This window comes from Periophthalmus magnuspinnatus, chromosome 8 (genome assembly GCF_009829125.3).
Source record: "Periophthalmus magnuspinnatus isolate fPerMag1 chromosome 8, fPerMag1.2.pri, whole genome shotgun sequence".
Lineage (NCBI taxonomy): Eukaryota > Metazoa > Chordata > Actinopteri > Gobiiformes > Gobiidae > Periophthalmus > Periophthalmus magnuspinnatus.
This window is the reverse complement of record NC_047133.1, coordinates 15,537,319-15,560,043: the sequence shown is the minus strand read 5'-3', so window position 1 is coordinate 15,560,043 and position 22,725 is coordinate 15,537,319. Positions and strand designations below refer to the sequence as shown.

General features: G+C 41.1%; 2 protein-coding genes across 2 annotated transcripts in view; one reads left to right on the top strand and one right to left on the bottom strand.

Annotated features, from left to right (window-relative positions):
* Nucleotides 1-1,800: 1,800 nt before the first annotated feature.
* Nucleotides 1,801-6,821, bottom strand: rpl19 (ribosomal protein L19). Its single transcript, XM_033971459.2, has 6 exons — nucleotides 6,764-6,821; nucleotides 5,928-6,034; nucleotides 4,536-4,658; nucleotides 3,877-3,997; nucleotides 2,613-2,723; nucleotides 1,801-1,959 (listed from the first exon to the last, which is right to left on the bottom strand). The coding sequence occupies exons 1-6, from the start codon at nucleotides 6,766-6,768 to the stop codon at nucleotides 1,836-1,838; spliced, it is 591 nt and encodes a 196-aa protein (XP_033827350.1). The 5' UTR covers nucleotides 6,769-6,821; the 3' UTR covers nucleotides 1,801-1,835.
* Nucleotides 6,822-12,238: 5,417 nt separating this feature from the next.
* cacnb1 (calcium channel, voltage-dependent, beta 1 subunit) overlaps nucleotides 12,239-22,725 on the top strand; it is a 57,066-nt gene continuing 46,579 nt past the window's right edge. Inside the window, exon 1 of the mRNA XM_033971463.2 lies at nucleotides 12,239-12,435. Coding sequence (XP_033827354.1) covers nucleotides 12,346-12,435 — 90 coding nt within the window. The 5' untranslated portion in view covers nucleotides 12,239-12,345. The remainder of the gene's footprint in view (nucleotides 12,436-22,725) is intronic.

Below are 22,725 nucleotides of genomic sequence, written 5' to 3'. Positions count from 1 at the left end.
TGGTCTATTTCTGTCTGTTTTAAATGTTCCTTGCATGTAAAATATAAAATAAAATAAAGAAATACACACAAATCAGGCCATTCATTTTGCGTCAGAGAAACAACAAAGCCAGAGGAGACAAATTCTCACTACTATAAGTACTGTCAAAAGTACTGTGATAAGTACCTTAAAAAGTACATGTAAAAACTGGCCAATCTAGAACTGAAATGGGGGGTAAACATTCATACTTACCCCTGCTCCTGTTTTAATATTTAAATGGACCTGTGCAGGTGTTTTTGTTTGTGTGGTTCACATGTTCACACTCAGTCTGTGGATAGAACTCAGAGCTTGAATAAAAATCAAAGCTTGTACAAATAAAAGTGTGAGATGTGCTCATGTGAGGAATGGAGCCTGAGGCTGATCTTTAAGGCCCGAGTCATAGGTCTTTGTGTCCAAACTTTTATTTTATTTTCGTTCATTCATTTCCCCATGAGCAATCTGATAATTCGTTTTCAGATTGCAAAATGTGATGTCAAACTGTCACATGACCCAAGAGCTCATTGTGTTACAACAACACGCGTATATGCAAAACATCTCGTTTTTATTGTCTCATTAAAATGCACTTTACTGATTAAAGAAAGTTTGTACAAGTTGCAGTGCATTGTGGGCCAAGGATCACATGATCAGAAAACGAGACAAGAGAGCAGGAAAATCAAGAACGAAGCAAAAGAGGGTCTGGAGCAGACTGCGAGAAGGAGTCGGACTCAGGATGAACATGATGACAACAAACAGACAGACAAAGATAAACAGACACTTTCTGCTTTAGACTGAAACAAAAACACCACTACACATTTATATGTGTAAATCTTTTGTAAAGATTCACTTTAACTGCTCCAACTGTGGTTCACCTCTGGGTCAGCTGTGGGTCAAATGAAGCGGGTGAAACTTGGCACGTTCCACTTTGACCTGAGACGTGGACAGAACATAATCTCATCTTCACAATGAACTCAGGACTTCTGTCCTGTAGCGCCTCCTCCTGTCAGCTGTGTGCACTGCTGTTCACTGTATTGGAGCTCAAACGATGGATTCTGGGGGTTTTATGGTGGGGACTTTTTTGCAATGTGGAGAGATTTGTGTTTTAGTATCAGATCTAAGTCTTTTGGCTGTTTTTTGGTTCATTCTGTTTATGTGCTGCAGCTCAGGCCTCTAATGAAACTGTTTAAAAAGGCTTTAGGGGATTATCTTGCTTTATTTTAATCAGAGATAAAGCGGTTTCAATATTATCACAATATTCCTCTAGAACGTTAAATCTTTATTCAAAATGCGTTATTGTGGCAGAATTATGCACAATCACCTGTTAAACTCTTAAAACCATTTAGAAGAAAAAAAATTTAAATTTAGATTTAAATCATGAGAAGTGTTGCAGTCCCACAGCACTTCTAAAGACCAGTGAGGGCTGAAGTGTTGTGACAATTATCACCACTAGGGGTGATGTCTTGGGTTTAGTAAAGGTCCTGTGTCTTCTGTTCATAGTCTGTATAAATGACAGCTTATATGTAAACATTCTATCCAGGCTGTGCTTGTCGTTTATAAAGGTTTATTTAAGGTGTGTTCGATGAGTTTGTAGCAGTTCACATGTTTCATGTGAAAAACTTTCTGAATATTAGTATTGTTTTAGCACAATTTAATTAAGATGGTATTAAATCCATTTGCTTTTGGGGTATTTCTCCACAGAGTGAGGCAGATCAAAAGAAAAACTAAAGATTTCAGAAGTTTACCAGGAAATGAGCCTAAAGAGAAAAATGACAAGCACATGGTGTGTTCTATACACATTTATTGTGGGCAGAGTAATCAGATTACTTCTTAGGCTCCTCCTCCTTGGACAGAGTCTTGATGATCTCCTCCTTTTTGGCCTGCAGACGTTCCTCCCTGCGTTTACGAGCCTCCTTCGTCTTAGTACGGCGAGCTTCAGCCTGATCACTGCAACAAACATTTAAAAACATTATTTTTGGAAATGTGACAATTTGAAGTGCAGGAAAAATAAAGTAAAAACTAATATTAGACAAAGCGACAGTGGCTCAACAGCTCAGGCTGGTGGTTCAAATCAATAGCATGGCGGTTGAAGGTAACACCCCTTCCCGCCCACACCGCTGGTTTAACAGGGAGCGGGTGCTTAGCAACACTGTCAATCAAATCTGCTGCCAACGCTAGCAGGAACGACTTCGGGGAAAGAAGGCACTTGATTTGTTTGTTATTCATGTTCATATCTTGATTTACAGACACAATAGTGAAATAAAAACCCCACGATCATGTAGAGCGGGTTAATACGAACATTTAAGACCAAAATGACGAGTCTAACAGCAGAACGAGGCGGCTAGCAGGTTAGCAATGTCCATTTATATAAACAGTCTATGTGTAAAACTGGATATCCAAGAGTAGATCGTGTTGACCAGTGAGGTTCATCTTTTGATTATTTGAATATTGTTTTTCCAGACACAGGTTTAACTCATGTTTGGACTCATCACTGATCTTGACTCACTGAGGAAGAACTCAGTCCAAACAGTCAGTGTGAAAAACTAAAAACACTCAGTATCAAATATATTGTATTGAGGCAGAAAGTGAAATAAACTTACGCCAGGAGCTTCTTGCGAGCCTTGTCTGCCTTCAGTTTGTGGATGTGTTCCATCAGGATGCGTTTGTTCTTGAACACGTTACCTTTAGCCTTCAGATAGAGGCTGTGGTACCTGAAAAAAACGACACAAAGGGAAATGGGTAAATATCACATGAGCAGCAAAATAAAACGGGTGGATTTAAACCCATCACTGTCACTGGCCAACGGCATCAGAACAGAACAACACTGCATGAATGTGTTTGTTAAATGTGTTTATTAAATGCATTTATTAAATTTTATGGGACGACGTCGACGACAGACTGACACCTGTTTGTTCAACTTTTAATACAAGATCTCATGAATGTACAAGGAGAAACTGAATAGACAGGAGTGAAAGGAGAGAGGGAGGGAGTAGAAGCAAGGGAGTGAGCGGAGGAGAGAGTGGATGAGGAGTATTGGGAGGGGGGAAGCAGAGGAGAAGAACTTTTAATTCAAGATCTCGTCCTTTTTTCCCACCTAAAAACTGAAATGGGACAAAATCTTTTGGTTATTTTGCTTCTCAAAAATCCAATCCATTTGAAGGACATGAAACACTTCAGCCACTACAGAGCTTGTGGAGAAAAACATTTATAATCAACCTGCTCGTGATTTAATGTTTGAAATTGACCATATATGTATGTGTGTGTGTGTGTGTGTAAGATGCTGGCAGGGAACCCCAAGATCAAGGTGGAAAACACCTCCAAAGGTACTGGAGAATGATCGAGCCAAGATCCTGTGGGACTTCCAGATACAAACTGACAGAATGGTGATGGACCAACATGACATTGTGGTGGTGGATAAACAACAGAGCAAAGTCGTTGTGGTGGACATTGCAGTACCAAGTGATGGAAACATCAGGAAAAAGGAACATGCGAAACTAGAGAAATACCAGGGGCTCAAAGAAGAGCTGGAGAAGACCTGGAAGGTGAAGGCATCAGTGGTGCCCGTGGTCATCGGAACACTCGGGGAGTGGCCCCCAAACTGGGGGGAATGGCTACAGCAGATCCCAGGAAAAACATCAGACATCTCAGTCCAGAAAAGTGCAGTACTAGGAACAGCAAAGATACTTTGCAGAATCCTCAAACTCCCAGGCCTCTGGTAGAGGACTCGAGCACAGAAAAAAAAAGGGATAAGACCACCCGCGGAGGGTGAGGAGTAGATTTTATATAAATACATGCGCCTGTCGATCTTGTTGGACTTCCTGTGTGTATGTGTATATATATATATATATAAATAAATAAACGTACATGTGCCTGTCGATCTTCTTGGACTCCCTGTAGCGCCGCAGCAGACGCCGCAGGATCCTCATGCGTCGCATCCACGACAGTTTCTCGGGCATACGGGCGTTGGCTGTGCCCTTCCTCTTACCTGGGCACAGAACACGTGCATTACTTATACGTTGTATACTCTATATTGGACACAAGAAAGATTAGAAAGATTAATCAATACTTTGAGGTGATGATGAAGGTGCTCTAATGTGTTTCTATGGTGGAATGTTTAGCAGTTACCATGGATACACAATGCACACATGAGGAAACTGTCAAAAAACTCTTGGGAAAAAATGCAAAAGTGATTTAAAGAGCTCATGTTCAGGAGCCTCGTGGTCCTGTTTAGGAGTTTTACACAAAATGGTGAGTGACTCACTGGAAAACTCTTGGCTAATGCTAGCTAGCTTGTGGCTGTAAAGTTATTTGAGAGGGATTTGTTTAACAGCACAAATCACCTGTTGGAGTTCAGATAAATCAGCTCTTTATGGTCAGATTGTGTTAAAATAAAGCTCAGATTAAAGCATTACAAGCCTCAGACAGAAAAGAGCCTCCAGTTAGCATCATATCCCCAGGAATATATTGATGGCATCAGCTGCAAAGCATAAACACATGTTTGTACACATCCTCGAGGCTTTTACCATATCCGGTGTGGCGGCCTTTGCGTCGGGCGAGCGTGTTCTTGCGGCAGCGAGCTCTGGAGTGGACGGTGACGGGTTTACGGATGATCAGACCGTCCTTCACCAGTTTACGAATCTGCTGACCTGAAGAGGGGACACATGTGGAAGAGGTTTAACTAAGTAAAGGAGCACTACAGCACTTTTCTGGGGGAGGGTTTGCCACCCACTGGTCTCCATGGAGAATGTTACACAGTTTGGCATTAAACTGATACCCTAAGTCAGATCTGTAAACAGGCAACCCCGCTCACAGAAAGAATGAGTTTTTTTGACCTGAAACATTTAAGAAACAACATGTTCCATCATCAGCAGGAGTGAAACCACAGAGGTGACCTGTGTGTGGGTTTCAGCTCAGGACTGACACGATTCTGGATTAGTCAATATAATACAGGTCATAGTCAACCCCAAACGTCTCAGAATATTTGAACTTTTATTTACAAAAAGTTGTTGTCATCAATATTTCACAGATAATTACAGCTCCATGAACATCTGGATAGGTTTTGTCTCGTTTTACTTTAGTTTACAGTAAATTAACGCTCTTTTGAGTCTCTGCTCTGGTATCAGTTGATATTTAACCTCCTAGGACCCAAACTCTGGCATGGCATGCTTTATAGATTTCTCTTTGTTACTTGGGCTGATTGGGACCTGATGCGTGGAAAAACAAAACAGTTTTTTTATATTATGTAGTTTATGAGAAAAATTATGTCCACATATGAGGACATTCGTTGTATGTTTTAATAATTTTGATAGAACATTTGAATAATGATTTGCAAAACCTATTAAGTGCCTGGACAGAGCAACATTTGTGCTAAATGTAAAAACAAAATGAGAAACAACAACTGTGCCTCTTGGAACAATGTGGCTCATTTGAACTGCTGCTGACAGGTGCTGCAAGACATATGCCTTTACAAATATATATATATATACACACACTGAACATTCTAAAATAATCAAAATCGAACGTTTTTGCATTGTTGCTGTTCTTGTATGCTGCTCTTCTACAAATCTGCATTGTGGCCAAAACAACTTAAAATGTGTTGTCCACATATGTGGATACCAAGTCCTAAGAGGTTAAAGCCAATGTCTCAGTATCTGAACTGAAAAGGCTGGATTGGTGCATCCCTAGTTTCACCTTCCTGTTATATGTAACGTTTTGAGGAGATTTTCCACTGAAGAGATATAATTGTCCATGTTTTTATTCTGCTGTAACTGTCCTGGATGGTCGTCATTCTGAAACCTACAGATAAAGTGACAGTCTGTTCTGACGGTCATGTGGGGCTGTGACTGACCACGGAACTCTTACGTTTAATGTAGTGAGTTACTTTTCACACAAACATAGTTTAAAGTGTCACTCACGGGAGTTGGCGTTGGCAATCTCGTTGGTTTCATTTGGGTCCAACCAAACCTTCTTCTTGCCACAGCGCAAGACGCTGGAGGCCAGACGCTTCTGGAGCCGGAGCATGCTGCAAAACACCACATGTGTCAGGCTCCACACATGCTTCACACTCTTTGAAAATGTCTTTAGATACAGAATACTAAATATCTGCATTAACTGTTTTGTATAGTTACATGGCCTCATCACAGTAGTGTGTTCTAAATACTCTGAATACTTTTGCACTGAGTAACATTATATTATAGTGTAAAAACATAATGAAACAACTTTATTTTTATTGTTGTGTTTTAAGTTATGCCCAATAAGACACAATCACACGTGCACTGACTGTAAGAGCTGTTTTAGTCTCACACTGGAGTTAAAAGATAATATTCTTCTGTGCTTTTCTTTAATTGTACAAAAGTAACTAATTTGATACCACCTAAGAGAGTAATTGTACCAGGATACAATTACTCTAAATGAGTACTCTCTGTAAAGGCATTTAGTGCCATCTCTGCTCTCTCTCATCAGTCACGTCCGGGTCTTTGGTGAAGCTCGTTCACTTTTATTTGTAATAATCGGTTTAGACGCGAGTTAGCCGAGGAGCTAAAGCTATCCGGGAACAACATGGCGTCTCTCTAGCCACAACGTGCTGCTCATGGGCACAAAATAAAGGTTTGTTTCACTGTTTTGAGCCGTTTAAACTGTGTCCATGTGAACAGACGATGGTCTAACGTCCCCGACATGCGCCAGTCTATGATAGTTTCCGTGATTTCGTGTTAAATGTTAAGTTTTGCTGCGGAGTAAACGTGGATCTTACCTCATGGCTGCGGTTCACCGGGGAAAAGGAAGACTCCGCCTCCCGCGGGACGTACCACTGTGACGGAGAGACCACGTGACATAAACGCGCCAAAGTAAGTCTAACACGAGCGAACACGAGCTCATTTAAAAAAAAACGTGATTTAAAAATCTGCACGAGCGAGCTATGCGCATTATAAACGTCTACTTTACAATGAACAACTCCTGTAAAAGTTGTAATGTTTTTGAACTACCTACAAGCTGCGTTGGTACGATCCAAACTGTATGTAGTGCATTATGGGTAATAAACCAGATCGCTGCCTTCTCCAGAATGGCCACTTGAGGGCGACATATTTCTGCATTATTGATTTATGAATAACATTTTATATGATAATTAAATACAAAAATAACGTGTTAGTGTGTATTTACAGATGTATGGGGTTGAAAAAACTTTGACCCAACAACGTGAAACTACCAAAATAACTGCTATGGAAAGTCTTTATTTGTGGAAACAAAAAATGTCCCTGAGGTATAAACACTATGCACCGCTATTAATACATACTTTTATGTACGTGCCTTAATCAGAAGCACATCTGCCCCCTGCTGGACGCAGCCTCTTCACTGGTGAGTAAATCACTTTACTTTAAATGTTGTTGTTTTTGTTTTGTTTTTTGTTGTTTTTTGTTTTTTATAGGTTTTTTTTTAGTTTAAGTTGATAGTTGTCCAGTTGATAGATTTAAACTTCGTCTTTTGCTATTGTTTTTTTTTTTTTTTTTTTTTTGTTTGTTTTTTTAATTGAAATAAGCAGTGATGTAACATGAACATTGCACAAGGCTTAAGCTTTAACATTCACTTTCAGGGGCATTATGTATTAAACAAATGCATACAAAAAAATAAAATAAAATAAACAAATAATTACATTTTATATTATGAATTCTGCACACAGAGCTTTTGTTTTCAAGGCTTTTGGGTTTGTGTAATAGAATTTGTAAAGGAGGATAAAAGGGACTGAAATACAACAAGTTTGGATTTCTGGCTCGAAAATTCACAAGAATGGATATGATATTGGAATAGGTTTAAGACTCAAGACACTACAATATCTTTTTCGAAGACACTAAAAAGTATATGTTTTGCAAGTTGTAGGTTTGTATTAAGCTTTCCATTCATAAACAAAAGTATGTCCTTCCAAAAGATTTGAGTGTACAAGTAGTCCCAAAATACATGATTGACCGTTTCTTCAGTGCTATGACAGAATGAGCAAAGAGTTCCAGATAATGTTTGTAAATGCATTGTTCCAAACAAAAACAGAAGCTGGTAGCTTCCCTTATAATAAGTTCTCTTATACATTTGTTATTTGTTTTAAAGCTCAAAAATGGCTCAGAGTTACCAATAAACAGCTTCTCTTTCAAAGGAGTCATCACATTCTATGTCAATAATAATGAAACAGATGGAGCAGATAAAAGGAATACAGTTAAAATGCAGATTCTTTTTCTAACAGTGAGTTCTTGGGTCCAGATTCTGATAGAAATGACCAGGTTCAACATTCATGAATTTACCTTTTGGAGATTTCAACAAAAAATGCTGTTTAATCAACAAGGAAACTCCCAACTGGAACTTTTCAGACTCTAGAATGTGATGTCACACAGCAACAACAACAGCAAGAACAACAACACCACCAACAACAATAACAACAGCAGCAATAACAACAACAACAGCAACAACAACAACAACAGCAACAACAATAACAACACAAACAAAAACAGCAGCAACAACAGCAACGATGGCAACAGCAAAACAACAGCAATAACATTAACAACAACAGCAACAACAACAGCAACAATAACAACAGAAACAACAACGACAACAGCAGCAACAACAACAGCAGCAACAACAGCAACAATAACACACAGTTATTACATCTGAACTGTATTTATTTTATCTGTGTTAAATGTGATTGGCCTGTAGAATGTGGTGATGTCATCTGAAACATAATGATAACTAGATAATTATCTAAAGCAAAGGGTGAAATCAGGTCCAAAACATTGCCCACATTCACGTTTTAAATAACTGCTCTGGTTCAGTGAGTCAGTTTGGATTTACACTCGAGCTGCCTCCTGCGATCACAAACATCACAACATTCAGAGAGAAAGAGACGTGTGAGATTCATCAGCAAAACTCTGTGTCACAAATTTTATTACAGGAAATTAATGGCTTCTACTAAATATACTGTTTCAACTGATATGCTCTGTAGGTTCTGTAGGTGCTATAGGTTCTGCATGTTCGGTAGGTTCTGTTTGGTTCTATTTAAGACACTTTAAAGTCTCTGTTCAGTTTGATGTATGTTCATTCCTGATTACAGTCGTACTAACTAATAAAGGTAGTTGAAGTGTCTTGCCTAAGAACACACAGGCAGAATGCTCAGGTTATTAAAGACATGGTATTACCAACAGTAATGAGCTGTACAGAACCCCAGAGGACATAATGACATGATCTGGAGCCTAAACACCCACAGTTTGGATCAAAATGGCTGACTGATCCTGCAGGAGGTCTGGACACTTTCAAGACTCTCAGTTTGAACCAGTGATTTCTGGATTTATCACAGAAATTCGCCACTTACATTTATTAAAATCCTGAATCAAGATCTGGACAATATTACTGGATGTTGAATTGTTAGTAAAATTTCTCATGCAGGTAGAGGTCATATCTGCGGAGAGGCTGCCCTGCTCACAAGAAACTAATGGAGTGATTTTATTATTCTGGCTCTAGTGTTTTTTGACCCTGGTTCTAGTGTTTTTCGATTCTGGCTTTAATGTTTTTCGACTCTGGCTTTAGCGTTTTTTGACTCTGGCTCCAGTTTTTTTTTTTACTCAGGCTCCAGTGTTTTTTGACTCTGGCTTTAGTGTTTTTAGTGACAGATTTAAACCAACATGAATGAAACGGCTTTAACTCTTTGGATAATTTAAAAAAAAATCCCAAACCCTGAAAACAATCACAACTAAATCTCACCAATGTCAACACTGACTTTATAATGTGGGTCTATGTGAACCGTTACCCAGCCAACGCGTTACCCAACTGAGGCTTTACCCAGCTAATATTTTGTAACATTTTGTAACATCTTTGAGTGTTCACACAGAGCTCAGAGTTTCATCTTAAACTATTGTTAAGCTCCTGAAGCTCATTCTTGGAGCAAACCTCAAATATAATGTCATTCTACATAAACATCTGCGTTATCCAGCCCATGTCTGAATGTTCTGAAGGTGGTGACGCAGTAACACGGAGTGATTCTTTCAAAGAGCCAGTTCAACCTGATATGGCTCTTTTCAGATCTGGCTCCAGAGGCTGAGGCTTCACTGTGGCTTTGTGTTTGTGACTTTAGAGTGAACCAATGCAGTTTCATGAGGGATTATCCAACGCAAACACAATAAAAGTATTTAATATTCAGATGTTCTGTTGTTGTGTGTCCTGTGCTCTGCCTTTGACCTGCCTATGGGGCGATGGATAAAACTGATCTAGACTCACTCACATTTACATTTGCACTAACACATGTGAAGAAGAATGAATACAATATAATTTCAATGCCATACTGCGGAACATTAGGCTGTTTAAAGGTCCTGTATCCCACTAAACTGCCTGTTGTAGCTTTAATCCATGTTCTAATGATGTTCCCTCTTCAAAAACAGACCTGGAGTTGTGTTTTGTTTCATTCACACATGTTTGAGTTACACTTTATTATTAGTCTGTTTACATCTCCCAAGCTCAAAATGCTCTGTTCCACATTGTGATGTCATGAAGTGGTAGTTTCCAAGTTAACAGCTCATTTTACCTTTAGTTCAGTAGAGATGGACAATTCCAGGGTTGAAATAATCCAAATGATTCTAGTGAAGGTGTGTGGAGTTTAGAAACACAGTGGAGCACTTCCTGTATTACCACATGATGACATCACAAGGTGGAACATAGTGTTTTCAGTTTGAGAGAAGAACTCAGCCTAAATATGCAGAGTTTGTGTGTTAAACATGTGTGAATGAAACAAAACACAACTCCAGGTCTGTTTGTGATGAAGAAACAACATTAGAACAGATGAGAGGATAGAGTCATATGTGCCCTTTAAGGTAAAATGGGCCCTTTAACCAAATGTTTGAAATAAAGCTTTGAACCTGTTGCTGTATTTATATATTTTGTATTATTCTGCTCACTGACATCACCACGGCAACAGCTTTATGTCTTGAGTGAAGTCCAGTCCCTTGACACCGGTAAATACTTTGGCCCACACTGTAAATAGTCTTCAGCCTAATTGCAGTCACCTCCCAACCCCCTTTTTACAGACTCACTCCCCCAGACTCACCCCCTCCCGCCCTTCCCCCCACCTGTTGTCAGTGCGCGAGTGGAGGAGGAGATGGAGGAGGAGATGGAGATGGAGGAGGAGATGGAGGAGGTGGATGAGGTTGAGGACGAGGTGGAGGAGGAGGTGGAGGAGGTGGAGGTGGAAGAGGTGGGCTGTGCACGCGCGGGGCGTGGGCTCCAGCTGGAGTCTGCGGAGCGTGAAGGAAACTGGGCAAGTTACAAAAAAGAGATAAAGAAAGACCGGAACAGAGGAGAATCTGCATTTCAAAATAAAAGTCAGAAAAAGAAAGTAGAAATCATCCTGTTTTTCCATAAATTACACCCAAGACAAACTAATCCCCAGTGTTGGGAAGTAAGTGAACACATATACTGAAAATACACAATCTGAATACTCACGTAGATTAACTCTAATCTGGTACACTTACTCTTTCATTTGGTGCTATTCAGAATTGAGTTTAAAAAAAAAAAAGAAAAAAAAAAAGCGAAATGCTTTGTTATTATATGTCATGTTTTTGCAGTATAATATAATGCAACTGTGTGAAAAAATGTTCAAAGTATTCAGACCAGCGTACTCTGAAAGTATTACATTTTACATTTTAATTTGGGTATTCAGTATTCTGTAAATAAATACAATTATTCTTCCATCACTGTAGTTTACACTTTAATATAATGAAGAGCAAAGATAAATGGTAATATATTTCAAAATTAGGGTTAGGCTCCAGATGAGATGTTTAATAACAGTAAAACAGAGACATAAGCATCAATTTAGATTATTTTATTATTTATAAATTAATTTGTTAATAAATGAAAATAATACAGTTTAAACCTGCAAGTTTCAATTTACATCCAGGATTTTTACGTCCACAAACCAAGTTATAATTTTTATTTGGGTTTATTTAATTAAATGGACATAAACCTGTTTATGCGACCTTTACTTATCTTGTATTGACTCGAAATACAATACATATCTGTCTGCATTTAAAGTTTAAACCAAAGGAACACTACGACACAAGTTAGCACCTTTATTTTGAAAAGCTACACCGGAATCGCTGCAGTGTCACATGACGCATTGACAGCTGTGCGCTCGTGCGCCTCTGTGTGTTCAGTGTTCTCTCCATCAGCGGCTCAGACACAGCTCCACCGGAGAAAAACAACAAAAACGAACATGACAACGAGAAAAACGAACATGACCCGCCTGGAGGAAGATTAAAAAAACACATTTACAATCCGGAAACAGCGGAGAATCTGTGAAAAGTTTAATCAATGGTACAAAAAAGTAGTATGTCACGGACGCCTTCCACTTCAACCCAGGAGATTCAGATGGACATGTTTGAGCAGCATCCGCACGCGCAGGTAAGATGAACGAGAACGCACCAAAACACTCGCTTTTTTCACAGAAACCTTTTTATATTTGTACGTAAACGACGCTTTCTCAGACCAGAGGGTTAAGTCCAGAGGGTTCAGTCCAGAGGGTTCAGTCTAGAGGGTTCAGTCCAGAGGGTTCAGGAGGGTTTAGTCTGGAGGGTTCAGACCAGAGGGTTCAGTCCAGAGGGTTCAGGAGGGTTTAGTCTGGAGGGTTCAGACCAGAGGGTTCAGTCCAGCGGGTTTATTCCAGAGGGTTCATTCCAGAGGGTTCAGTTCCAAGGATTCAGTTCAGAGGTTTCAGTCCAGAGGATTCAGGAGGGTTCAGTCCGGAGGGTTCAGTCAGGAGGGTTTAGTCCGGAGAGTTTATTCCGGGGGGTTTAGTCCGGAGGGTTTAGTCTGGAGGGTTCAGACCAGAGCGTTCAGTACAGCGGGTTTATTCCAGAGGGTTCAGTCCAAAGGGTTCAGGAGGGTTTAGTCCGGAGGGTTCAGACCGGAGAGTTTAGTCCAGGGGGTTTAGTCCGGAGGGTTTAGGAGGGTTCAGTCCGGAGGGTTCAGTCCGGAGGGTTCAGTCCGGAGGGTTCAGTCCGGAGGGTTTAGGAGGGTTTAGTTCGGAGGGTTTAGTCCGGAGGGTTCAGACCAGAGGGTTAAGTCCAGTGGGTTTATTCCAGAGGGTTCAGTCCAGAGGGTTCAGTTCCAAGGATTCAGTTCAGAGGCTTCAGTCCAGAGGATTCAGGAGGGTTCAGTCCGGAGGGTTCAGGAGGGTTTAGTCTGGAGGGTTCAGACCAGAGGGTTCAGACCAGAGGGTTCAGACCAGAGGGTTCAGTCCAGCGGGTTTATTCCAGAGGATTCATTCCAGAGGGTTCAGTTCCAAGGATTCAGTTCAGAGGTTTCAGTCCAGAGGATTCAGGAGGGTTCAGTCCGGAGCGTTCAGTGTGGAGGGTTCATACCAGAGGGTTCAGTCCAGACGGTTCAGTCCAGAGGGTTCAGGAGGGTTTAGTCCGGAGGGTTCAGTCCACAGGGTTCAGTCCAGTGGGTTTATTCCAAAGGGTTCATTCCAGAGGGTTCAGTTCCAAGGATTCAGTCCAGAGGATTCAGGAGCGTTCAGTCCGGAGCGTTCAGTGTGGAGGGTTCATACCAGAGGGTTCAGTCCAGATGGTTCAGTCAATTCAATTCATTTAATTCAATTCATTTATTTTTGTAATGCCCAAAATCACAACAACAGTTGTCTCGAAGGGCGTTCATGTTTTGGTTGATGGGGGAAACCGGAGTACCTGGAGGAAACCCATACAGACACGGGGAGAAACATGAAAAACTCCACAAAGAAAGGCCTGGCGAGGCCAGACAGTCCAGAGGGTTCAGGAGGGTTTAGTCCGGAGGGTTCAGTCCACAGGGTTCAGTCCAGCGGGTTTATTCCAGAGGGTTCATTCCAGAGGGTTCAGTTCCAAGGATTCAGTTCAGAGGCTTCAGTCCAGAGGATTCAGGAGGGTTCAGTCCGGAGGGTTCAGGAGGGTTTAGTCTGGAGGGTTCAGACCAGAGGGTTCAGTCCAGTGGGTTTATTCCAGAGGGTTCATTCCAGAGGGTTCAGTTCCAAGGATTCAGTTCAGAGGTTTCAGTTCAGAGGATTCAGGAGGGTTCAATCTGGAGGGTTCAGGAGGGTTCAGGAGGGTTCAGTCCGGAGCGTTCAGTGTGGAGGGTTCATACCAGAGGGTTCAGTCCAGACGGTTCAGTCCAGAGTGTTCAGGAGAGTTTAGTCCGGAGGGTTCAGTCCACAGGGTTCAGTCCAGTCTGGGCTTTGTTTAAAATCCCCAGAAAATCACATTATCACATGTTCTTGTTTAGTTAACAGATTATAATTGTATAATAAACATCTTAATTGAAACGTGCAGGTTTATTATCAAGTCCAAATGCTGATTACAGTAACTACACGCTATAAAGTGATGTAAGAGTCTGTTTTACAGCTGGGACAGACAGTTACAAGATGGAAGATGCCACCAACTGTTATATTTAGCACATTTAGCAGTTAAAATGGGGAGATTTGAGACTAAATGTCTTCCCTTATATTAATTTTATTATGTGTTGTATTTATAGACGGTAATAAGACTGAGCACAGGATCAGTAAAGTGCTGCTTTTAGGTAAATGGTTTAATCACGAATGTGTTGGTTTTTTGTTTTTTTTTACCAAACCAAATCTAATACTAGAAAAATGACCTGAAGCTTTTAGTGAACTCTGAGCCAGACTGAAAGAAGAGGCTTTTTTTGTTTTTTGTTTTTGAGCTTTGAAATGGAACCGTATGCTATTTATTTATATATTTATTTTAGTTTAACTTTATATTTACATAAGGTGCTAATTTTTAGGAAGGCACAGTTACAGCTTTTTCAGCATCAATACCAATTCTGATACTACAGCCTTAAGCATCTGCCAATACTCGATATCAACCAATACCAGAGACAGAAAAGAAGAAAAAAGAAAAAAGTGTATTTACTTAAAAATAATCTAAAATAAAACTAAACTGATGTGTGATGGAGCTGTTACTTATATGTGAGGCAGTGCCAGAACAACATTGTATAAATAAAAGTTCAAACATTTTGAGACTTTCTGGACCAATATAAACCGATATCGATATAAGCCGATGGCCAATAAGGATATTGGATCCGAACATCCTGTTCTTTTTGTTTGTATTTGAAAAATAAAATAAAAAAGCTAAATAAAAGCAAAAGTGTTTAGAATAGTGTCAAAAACAGGTTGTTAACATGACAGATTACAGTGTGATTAGCCGTGGAGCTCTGGTCAGGAGCTAGTAGTCATTTTAGGATTAACTGCAGCCCTCCCATGGTGTTTTTTATATTTGGTGTTTTCACTTCTGCAGAGGAAAATTTGAGCGTTTTCTGAATCTGTAGGACGTGTGGTCATAGCTGTGATTATATCGGGTCAGAACACACCTACGCCGGAGCTGCAGCCGCCTTTGTCTCTATAGAGACTGGAAATAGACTCATGAGCCTGTGATTCACAAACACAAGCCTCTGTGTGGGACTTAGTGTTTAAGCACAAGAGGTCAGCGCGAGGCAGGATACACTCGTTTGGACCAGGCTCAAACCTGGATAAATACTGATGATACTGATGGTTTAGTCCTGGTTTAGTCCTGGTTTAGTCCTGGTTTAGTCCTGGTTAAGTCCTGGTTTAGTCCTGGTTTAGTTGTGGTGTGTGGAGGTGTAATCTTGGGATTAAATGCAGATGTTTTATTTCTGTCTTTATAAATGCACTTTTCTCATTTTAACATAAACATTGTTTATGTTTATGTTTATGTTTATTTATTAAATATGGGACAGTGCACATCTATCAACATGTGTTAGTACAGCATGTAAAAGTGCCAGAGTTAGCCATGCAGGATAATTTTCATCCGTAGTCCCATTGGCAGGTTGATGGCAAGACAAAAAAAGGACATAGGCACAGAAAACATTCAGTCCATCACACATGACAAAGCACATTAAAGATCAGTGAATAATGCTGTAGACATATTAGTAAAATTAAAACATGCTAAAAGCACAGCACATACATGAACAACAATAAACATAATTCACAGTCACTCAACAAGACAGAGACACTTGCTGTGATGCAAAAACACATACAGATTAGTTATGTTCACATGTCTGATTGTCCAGAAGCCACCGCTTCACAGATCTACTAAAACTATGGATAGAATTCATATTCCTTATTTCTGTGGGGACCAGATTCCAGGAATGAGTGGTGCAAACTGAAAAGGCCGACTGTCCAAATGAAGTTTTTCTAAATGGAATTTTACAGTCTCCTCTGCTTGATGCTCGAGTGTTTGTGTTTAAATTCAACTGTGTGAACTCTTTTAATGGGGGTGGAGCAAGACCATGAAGGGTTTTATAGACCAGAACAATGTCTGAATAAATAATTACATTTTCCCAATTTAAAAAGTTATATTTCCCCAATATTTTACAGTGATGATAGGAGTTTGATTTTTGATCTAGTGTTTTCAGACTCTGCTTGTAGAGCCTTTCTATAGGCAGCAGTGTGCTCTTGTTTGCCTGGCTCCAGCTCGTCAACATTACTCAAAATTAGCACAACACCAGCCTCGACTTGTCACGATCTCACATTCTGAAGCCTGATCTATCACTACAGACAATGTTTCATGCCGCAGACACAAAGCAGAACAATCCAAGTAAACCAATTTAAAACACTGAAACATATGAACAGCAGAGTGAACTAATCGTTAGACAGAAGTGATGTGTCCTCTGCAGCTCACAGCTTATTGTATTAAATAAAAATGGCAAAAATGTCCTCACTGTTGTAAAGAAAAAGTCCACACGTTTAACACTGAGCCCCAAATATACTGTTCCAGTTTATACACTGAACAATGAGTGGATGTAGTGATTATAGTGACAGGCTCAGAACAGCCTTTAACGCAGTGATGGAAGTAACTAAACATATTCTGAGTACTCATTTAGAGTAACTGTAATCTGGTACAGTTACTCTTTCATTTGGAGGTATTCAGATTACAGTTACTTTTCTAAAATCAAGCAAATACATGACAGTACTTGATCACACCGTAGACTGTATATATAAATAGACATAGCTAACCTGCTAGCTGCTGTGTTCTGAACAGGAAGTGATCATGGACTGCTGTCAGACTCGTCATTTTAGTCTTAAATGCTTGTATTAACCCGCTCTACATGAAAAAATCAATCAATCTGTAAATCAAGATACGAACATTAATAACACACAAATCAGGCGCCTTCTTTCCCCGAGGTCGCTCCGGCTAGCGTTAGCAAAAGGTTTTATTGACGACCTGTTGCAAACGCTACAAACCTACTGTCATAACTTCTAGCCTCGATGACCTTCATTTGGAGCTGAAGCTGTGGTGACGTCACACTCACTCAGTTGCTCCTTCGGTCTGTGGTCTGTATATGTCATGTTGGAGGCTGACGTGGTTCACTCTGGTGTCTCTCACACGTCGGCTCCATCACCTCTTCTGTTTTTAGCAGTGAACAGATGGACCTCCGAGAAAGGCTGCAGACCTCAAAGGAAAAACACCGTTTCATTTACACTTAGTTGTCCTTAGTTCTCTGTTACAAGTTCTTAAAGGAGACAAAGCTCATTTAAATAGTTTGGACTTAAATTAGCACTTTAAATATTCAGCTCATATTAAACTATTCTTGTTTCTTCATCACAGACACACCTGAAGTTGTGTTTTGTTTCATTCACACATGTTTAACACACAAACTCTGCATATTTAGGCTGAGTTCTTCTCTCAAACTGCAAACTCTCTGTTCCACCTTGTGATGTCATCATGTGGTAATACAGGAAGTGCTCCAGTGTGTTTGTAAACTCCATACACTTAACAAGAATGATTTGGATCATTTCAGTCCTAAAATTGCCCATTTCTACTGAACTAAAGGTAAAAGCAGCTGTTACCACTTCATGACATCATCAGGTGGAACAGAGTATTCTGAGCTTTGGAGATGTAGACAGACTAAAAAATAAAGTGTTACTCAAACATGTGTGAATGAAACAAAACACAACTCCAGGTCTGTTTTTGAGGAGGAAACAGCATTAGAACATGGATTAAAGCTACAACAGTCAGTTTTGTGTGATACAGGAGCTTTAAAGTGAAAGTCTCTTAGTTTTGTCTCCTCTCACAGTTTAAATATAAAAATACTTATTGTGAACCTGTGGCAGACACTGTTGTAAATGCACATAACATTGGCGAATTAAGTAGTTTGTGTGTTGTCATAGTCCCTGCGTCTGGTGACGATTAGGCTCCTGTCTGTAATGCCTCAGGGTTTGGTCTTTAGAGTAAAACTGTGACACTGAAACAGACCAGGAGACGTGGAGTTTGGCTCTCATACGACGGGGCCGCTGTGTGTGTTTAGAGCCGCTGTGTGTGTTTAGAGCTGCTGTGTGTGTTTAGAGCCACGTTTGTCCTGCTTTTAAACCATTCGGTGTCATGACAGTGTGAGGGGCTGGTCATTTTAATCTGGAGGTTTTGTGAGAATAAAAAGAACTGATGTAGCAAAGTGAAATATAGATTATCTAAATGTGCCTTTATTTCGATAGGGCAGTCTATTTTCTTCTTATTAGTAATAAACAAGGCTATACATTTTAATATTTTTAACAAGATAAACATTTGAACCAAGCAACTTAAATCCGCCCTGTTCAAACTGTACAGATGTTCAACCCCTTAACATTCTGGGCCATTTTGGTGAAATTGCCTTTGTTCTGACCTCTCCAAATTAAAATGATAACCATTATTGAACCCTCAGTAGTAAATACACAAATTCAGGGTCTTTGTAAAGGTAACACCCTATAGTTTTACCCACAGGTGTCAGAATTACTGTAAGTTTGTCTTACTTACAGACAAACTTACATGTATAAAGTGCATTTATACACTTTGGAACTCACATAAAAAAATTTCTCTCATCATCGCCTACATTTTTTTGTTAGGATTAAGGTGTAGAAAGCAGCAGTAGGTAGCTGGGAACAAAAGTACACTATCTCAACTGAAAAAATATTGTTGACCGCTCACACTTCAAATTTGAGGACAATATCTGTAAAAATGAGATTTTTACACTCATTTTGTCATTAATAAATCCAGGCGTTTTATGGAGGGACTTTTGATGTATCCAAATGTAAAACCTCTCCCAACCTATCCAAATGAAGACATGTGGAGAACGTTTGGCTCTACTGAAAGTTTACACTTAGGGGAATCTTAATCTTAATCGGTGATACTCGTAGGATTCAGCAGCGTCCCATAGTTATTTTGGTACAAATGAAAAAAAAAGTACAGCTATCCATAGGGGGCGCCAACAGCACATGGCGCTTTGTTGTGATGACGTTTACGGCGACGTCAGCTCCCACTGAGTGTATGTCACAGTGGGCATGTACGTCACAGTGGGCATGCACCGGTGGAGGTTAAACAGGGGTAGATCGACAAAATGGCGTCTTGAAAATAGTCAATTAAAGATCACTCAAACATGAATCACTCCAAATAAAACTTCAGAGGCTCAATGAGAAGAAACGACTAGAACATGGATAAAAATCTGAACAGTTTGAACAGGGCAGATTTAAAAATACTGCAGCACTTTTCAGAAACATTGCAATTAAAAAAATTTTTTTGATGATTTTAATACCCGCTGTTTTACACATGACATCACGCGCCTGATCTGAGCGGATGTTTACCAGCAGGAAGTCGCCCATCTTCACTTCCTGTGGTATTTCTGCACTTTGCGCCGTCCCTGACAGGGACAGGGGCAGGCTCCAGGCTAGCAACAACACAGTTTAAAATGCATTCACTCACTGTCTGCTCTTATACTGTGAGCTGAAAGTCAGAGGTCACACACAAAGACAGGTCAAAGGTCACACAGATAGAAGAGATTCCTCATTTATAGAAATGCAAATCTTAAATCAGCCCTGTTGAGCTTGTGTCTCTATAATTCTCATATCTGACCCCTGTAGATCATTATGTTATAATTTACACAGTTTAAAACAGAACTCACACATAACACACATAACACAGAACACACACAGAACACACGTAACACACAGAATGCACAGAACACACACTTGAGTCTCAAAATGTTATTTATTCTTTTAGATGAGACCTTTAGTACAGTTGTTTTTTTCTTTTGTGCTATAATAAAATGCAGTTTCTTTAGTCTGCTTCTACACACTATGTAGAATCAGACTGGTATAGGTATCGGCAAGTACACTTATATCAAGTATCGGTATCGGAAAACTGTATCTAGGCCTGTCATGATCATCACTATATCGACACTATATCGACTTTGTTCATTATATAAAAGCTGGAGCTATATATGTTTGCTATATATGTATCGTGTTAGTTTTTCAGTTAGTTTCAGTCTAAATGTATTTGTCACTTCCAATGAACAAGCAGAGAATCACCAGCTCCACTTAGCAACGTTAGCCACGTTAGCATGCTACTACTGTTAACATTGCACTGCGCTGATATCTGCTGTGAACTATAAAAACGTGTAGAGTCGAAGTGTTTCATTCAGTTTATTTCTTGCAGCTCATGATTTTTATAATATTGTTAATTATTATATTTATATTATATATTTATATTAAATTAATAGTTTTTGTGTTTAAATCTGCTTTTGGGTTTTTCTGCCAGTGGCATAAATGAGTTTCAGTATTATCAGCTGTTGAGTAAACTACAAACACCACTACCATCTATCCAGCCATTTTCTTCCGCTTATCCGGGGCCGGGTCGTGAGGGCAGCAGTCTGAGCAGGGACTCCCAGACTCCCCTCACCCCCAGACACCTCCTCCAGTTCCTACGGTGGGACCCAGGCATCCAGTGTCCAGGAGGCATCCTGAACAGATGTCCACGCCACCTCAGCTGACGTGGAGGAGCAGCGGCTCTACTCTGAGCTCCTCTCGTGTGACCGAGCTCCTCACCCTATCTCTAACGGAGCGCCCAGCCACCCTGCAAAGGAAACCCCTTTCCGGCCGCTTTTATCCACGGTCTTGTCCTTTTGGTTATTACCCAAAGCTCATGACCATAGGTGAGGGTAGGAACATAGATTGACCAGTAAATCGGCTCAGCTCTTTCTCTACCAACGGACCAATACAGCACCTGCATCACTGCAGATGCTGCACCGATCCACCTGTCAATCTTGCGCTCCATCCTTCCCTCACTTGTGAACAAGACCCCGAGATACTTTGAACTCCTTCACTTCAGGCAGAGACTCCGCACCCACCCAAAGAGGGAAAGCCACCTTTTTCCAGTTGAGAATCATGGCCTTGGATTTGGAGGAGCTGATACTCATTCCAGCCACTTCACACTTGCTGCAAACTTCCCCAGCTCCTGCTGCAGGTCCTGGCTCAATGAAGTCACCAAGACAACATCATCTGCAAACAGCGATGACATTTTGTGGTTCCCAAACTGGACCCCCTCTGGCTCCTGACTGCACCTAGAAATTTTGTCCATAAATATGCCCCTCAAAGTGTCACTGTCATTGCCCACATGGGCATTGTAGTCCCACATGGAGTCTCCGGTTGGTGCACTGTCTGATACCCCTCCCAGGGACTCCAAGAAGGCCAGGTACTCTGGACTGCCGTTTACCCAAGCCGTGCGTGAAGGTGAGGCCAACTATATCTAGCCGGTAACACAAGCTCAGGCTCCTTCTCCCCCAGCGAAGTGACATTCCATGTCCCCAGAGCCAGTCTCCACGTCCAGAGATCTGGTCATCAAGGCATCTGCTTGTACGTTCAGACAACAAGTCAGTGGTTTACTATATAAATCACATGGGAGGGACCAGATCGGTGAATCTCACACAGAGAACACGGCAGGTTCTCATGTGGGCGTCCGTCCATTTTGCCAGCCTGAGGGCAGCCTATCTTCCAGGGACGCAGAATCAGGTGGCAGATTTCCTCTCTCTCCAGACTCTCTTGCTGGGGGAATGGAAGCTTCACCCGGAGGTGGTCTGCACCATCTGGAGGGTCTTCAGCAGGGCTGAAGTGGATCTATTCGCTTCGCGGGAAGCGACCCATTGCCCTCTCTGGTTCTCTCTGGGAGACAACACCAGCCCGTTGGGTCACGATGCACTGGCTCACAACTGGCCTCATGTTCTCCTCTACACCTTTCCTCCTTTCCCCCTGATTTATCAAACATTCCTGAGAGTTCTGCAGGAGGGACACAAGATACTGCTGGTGGCTCCATTCTGGCCAGCGAGGATATGGTTCCCGCTTCTGCACAGACTCTGATGCAGCTCTCCAATGCGCCTTCCTGCCAGGACGGACCTCTTGTCCCAGCTGGGGGGACGGATACGGATACTGCATCCCCACCCCGATCGCCTCCAGGTCTGGGTGAGGCCTCTGCAGGGCTCGGTGTCGCATTCTCAGAGTATGCTGGGAGAATGGGACATACGATCTGTAATGCCTGGGCACCGTCGACGCGGCAGCTGTACGCAAATAGGTGGAAGCTAGATGCGGCGCGCTGTTCAGTCTCTGCTATCTTGGAGTTTTTACAAGAACTTTTGGATCGTGGTCTGTCGCCTTCGACATTAAAGGTATATGTGGCTGCATTATCTTGCTGGCACAGTGGCGTGAACGGTGGCACTATGGGCAGTGATAAGAATGTTTCCCGTTTCTTGAAAGGTGCCAGAGGGCTTCACCCACCTACACGGGCAGTGGCTCCGTCATGGGACCTTTCGTTGGTCCTGGAGATTCTGCGGGCTCATCCATTTGAGCCTATTGCCCAAGCAGACATTAAGTCATTTAAGACTGCATTT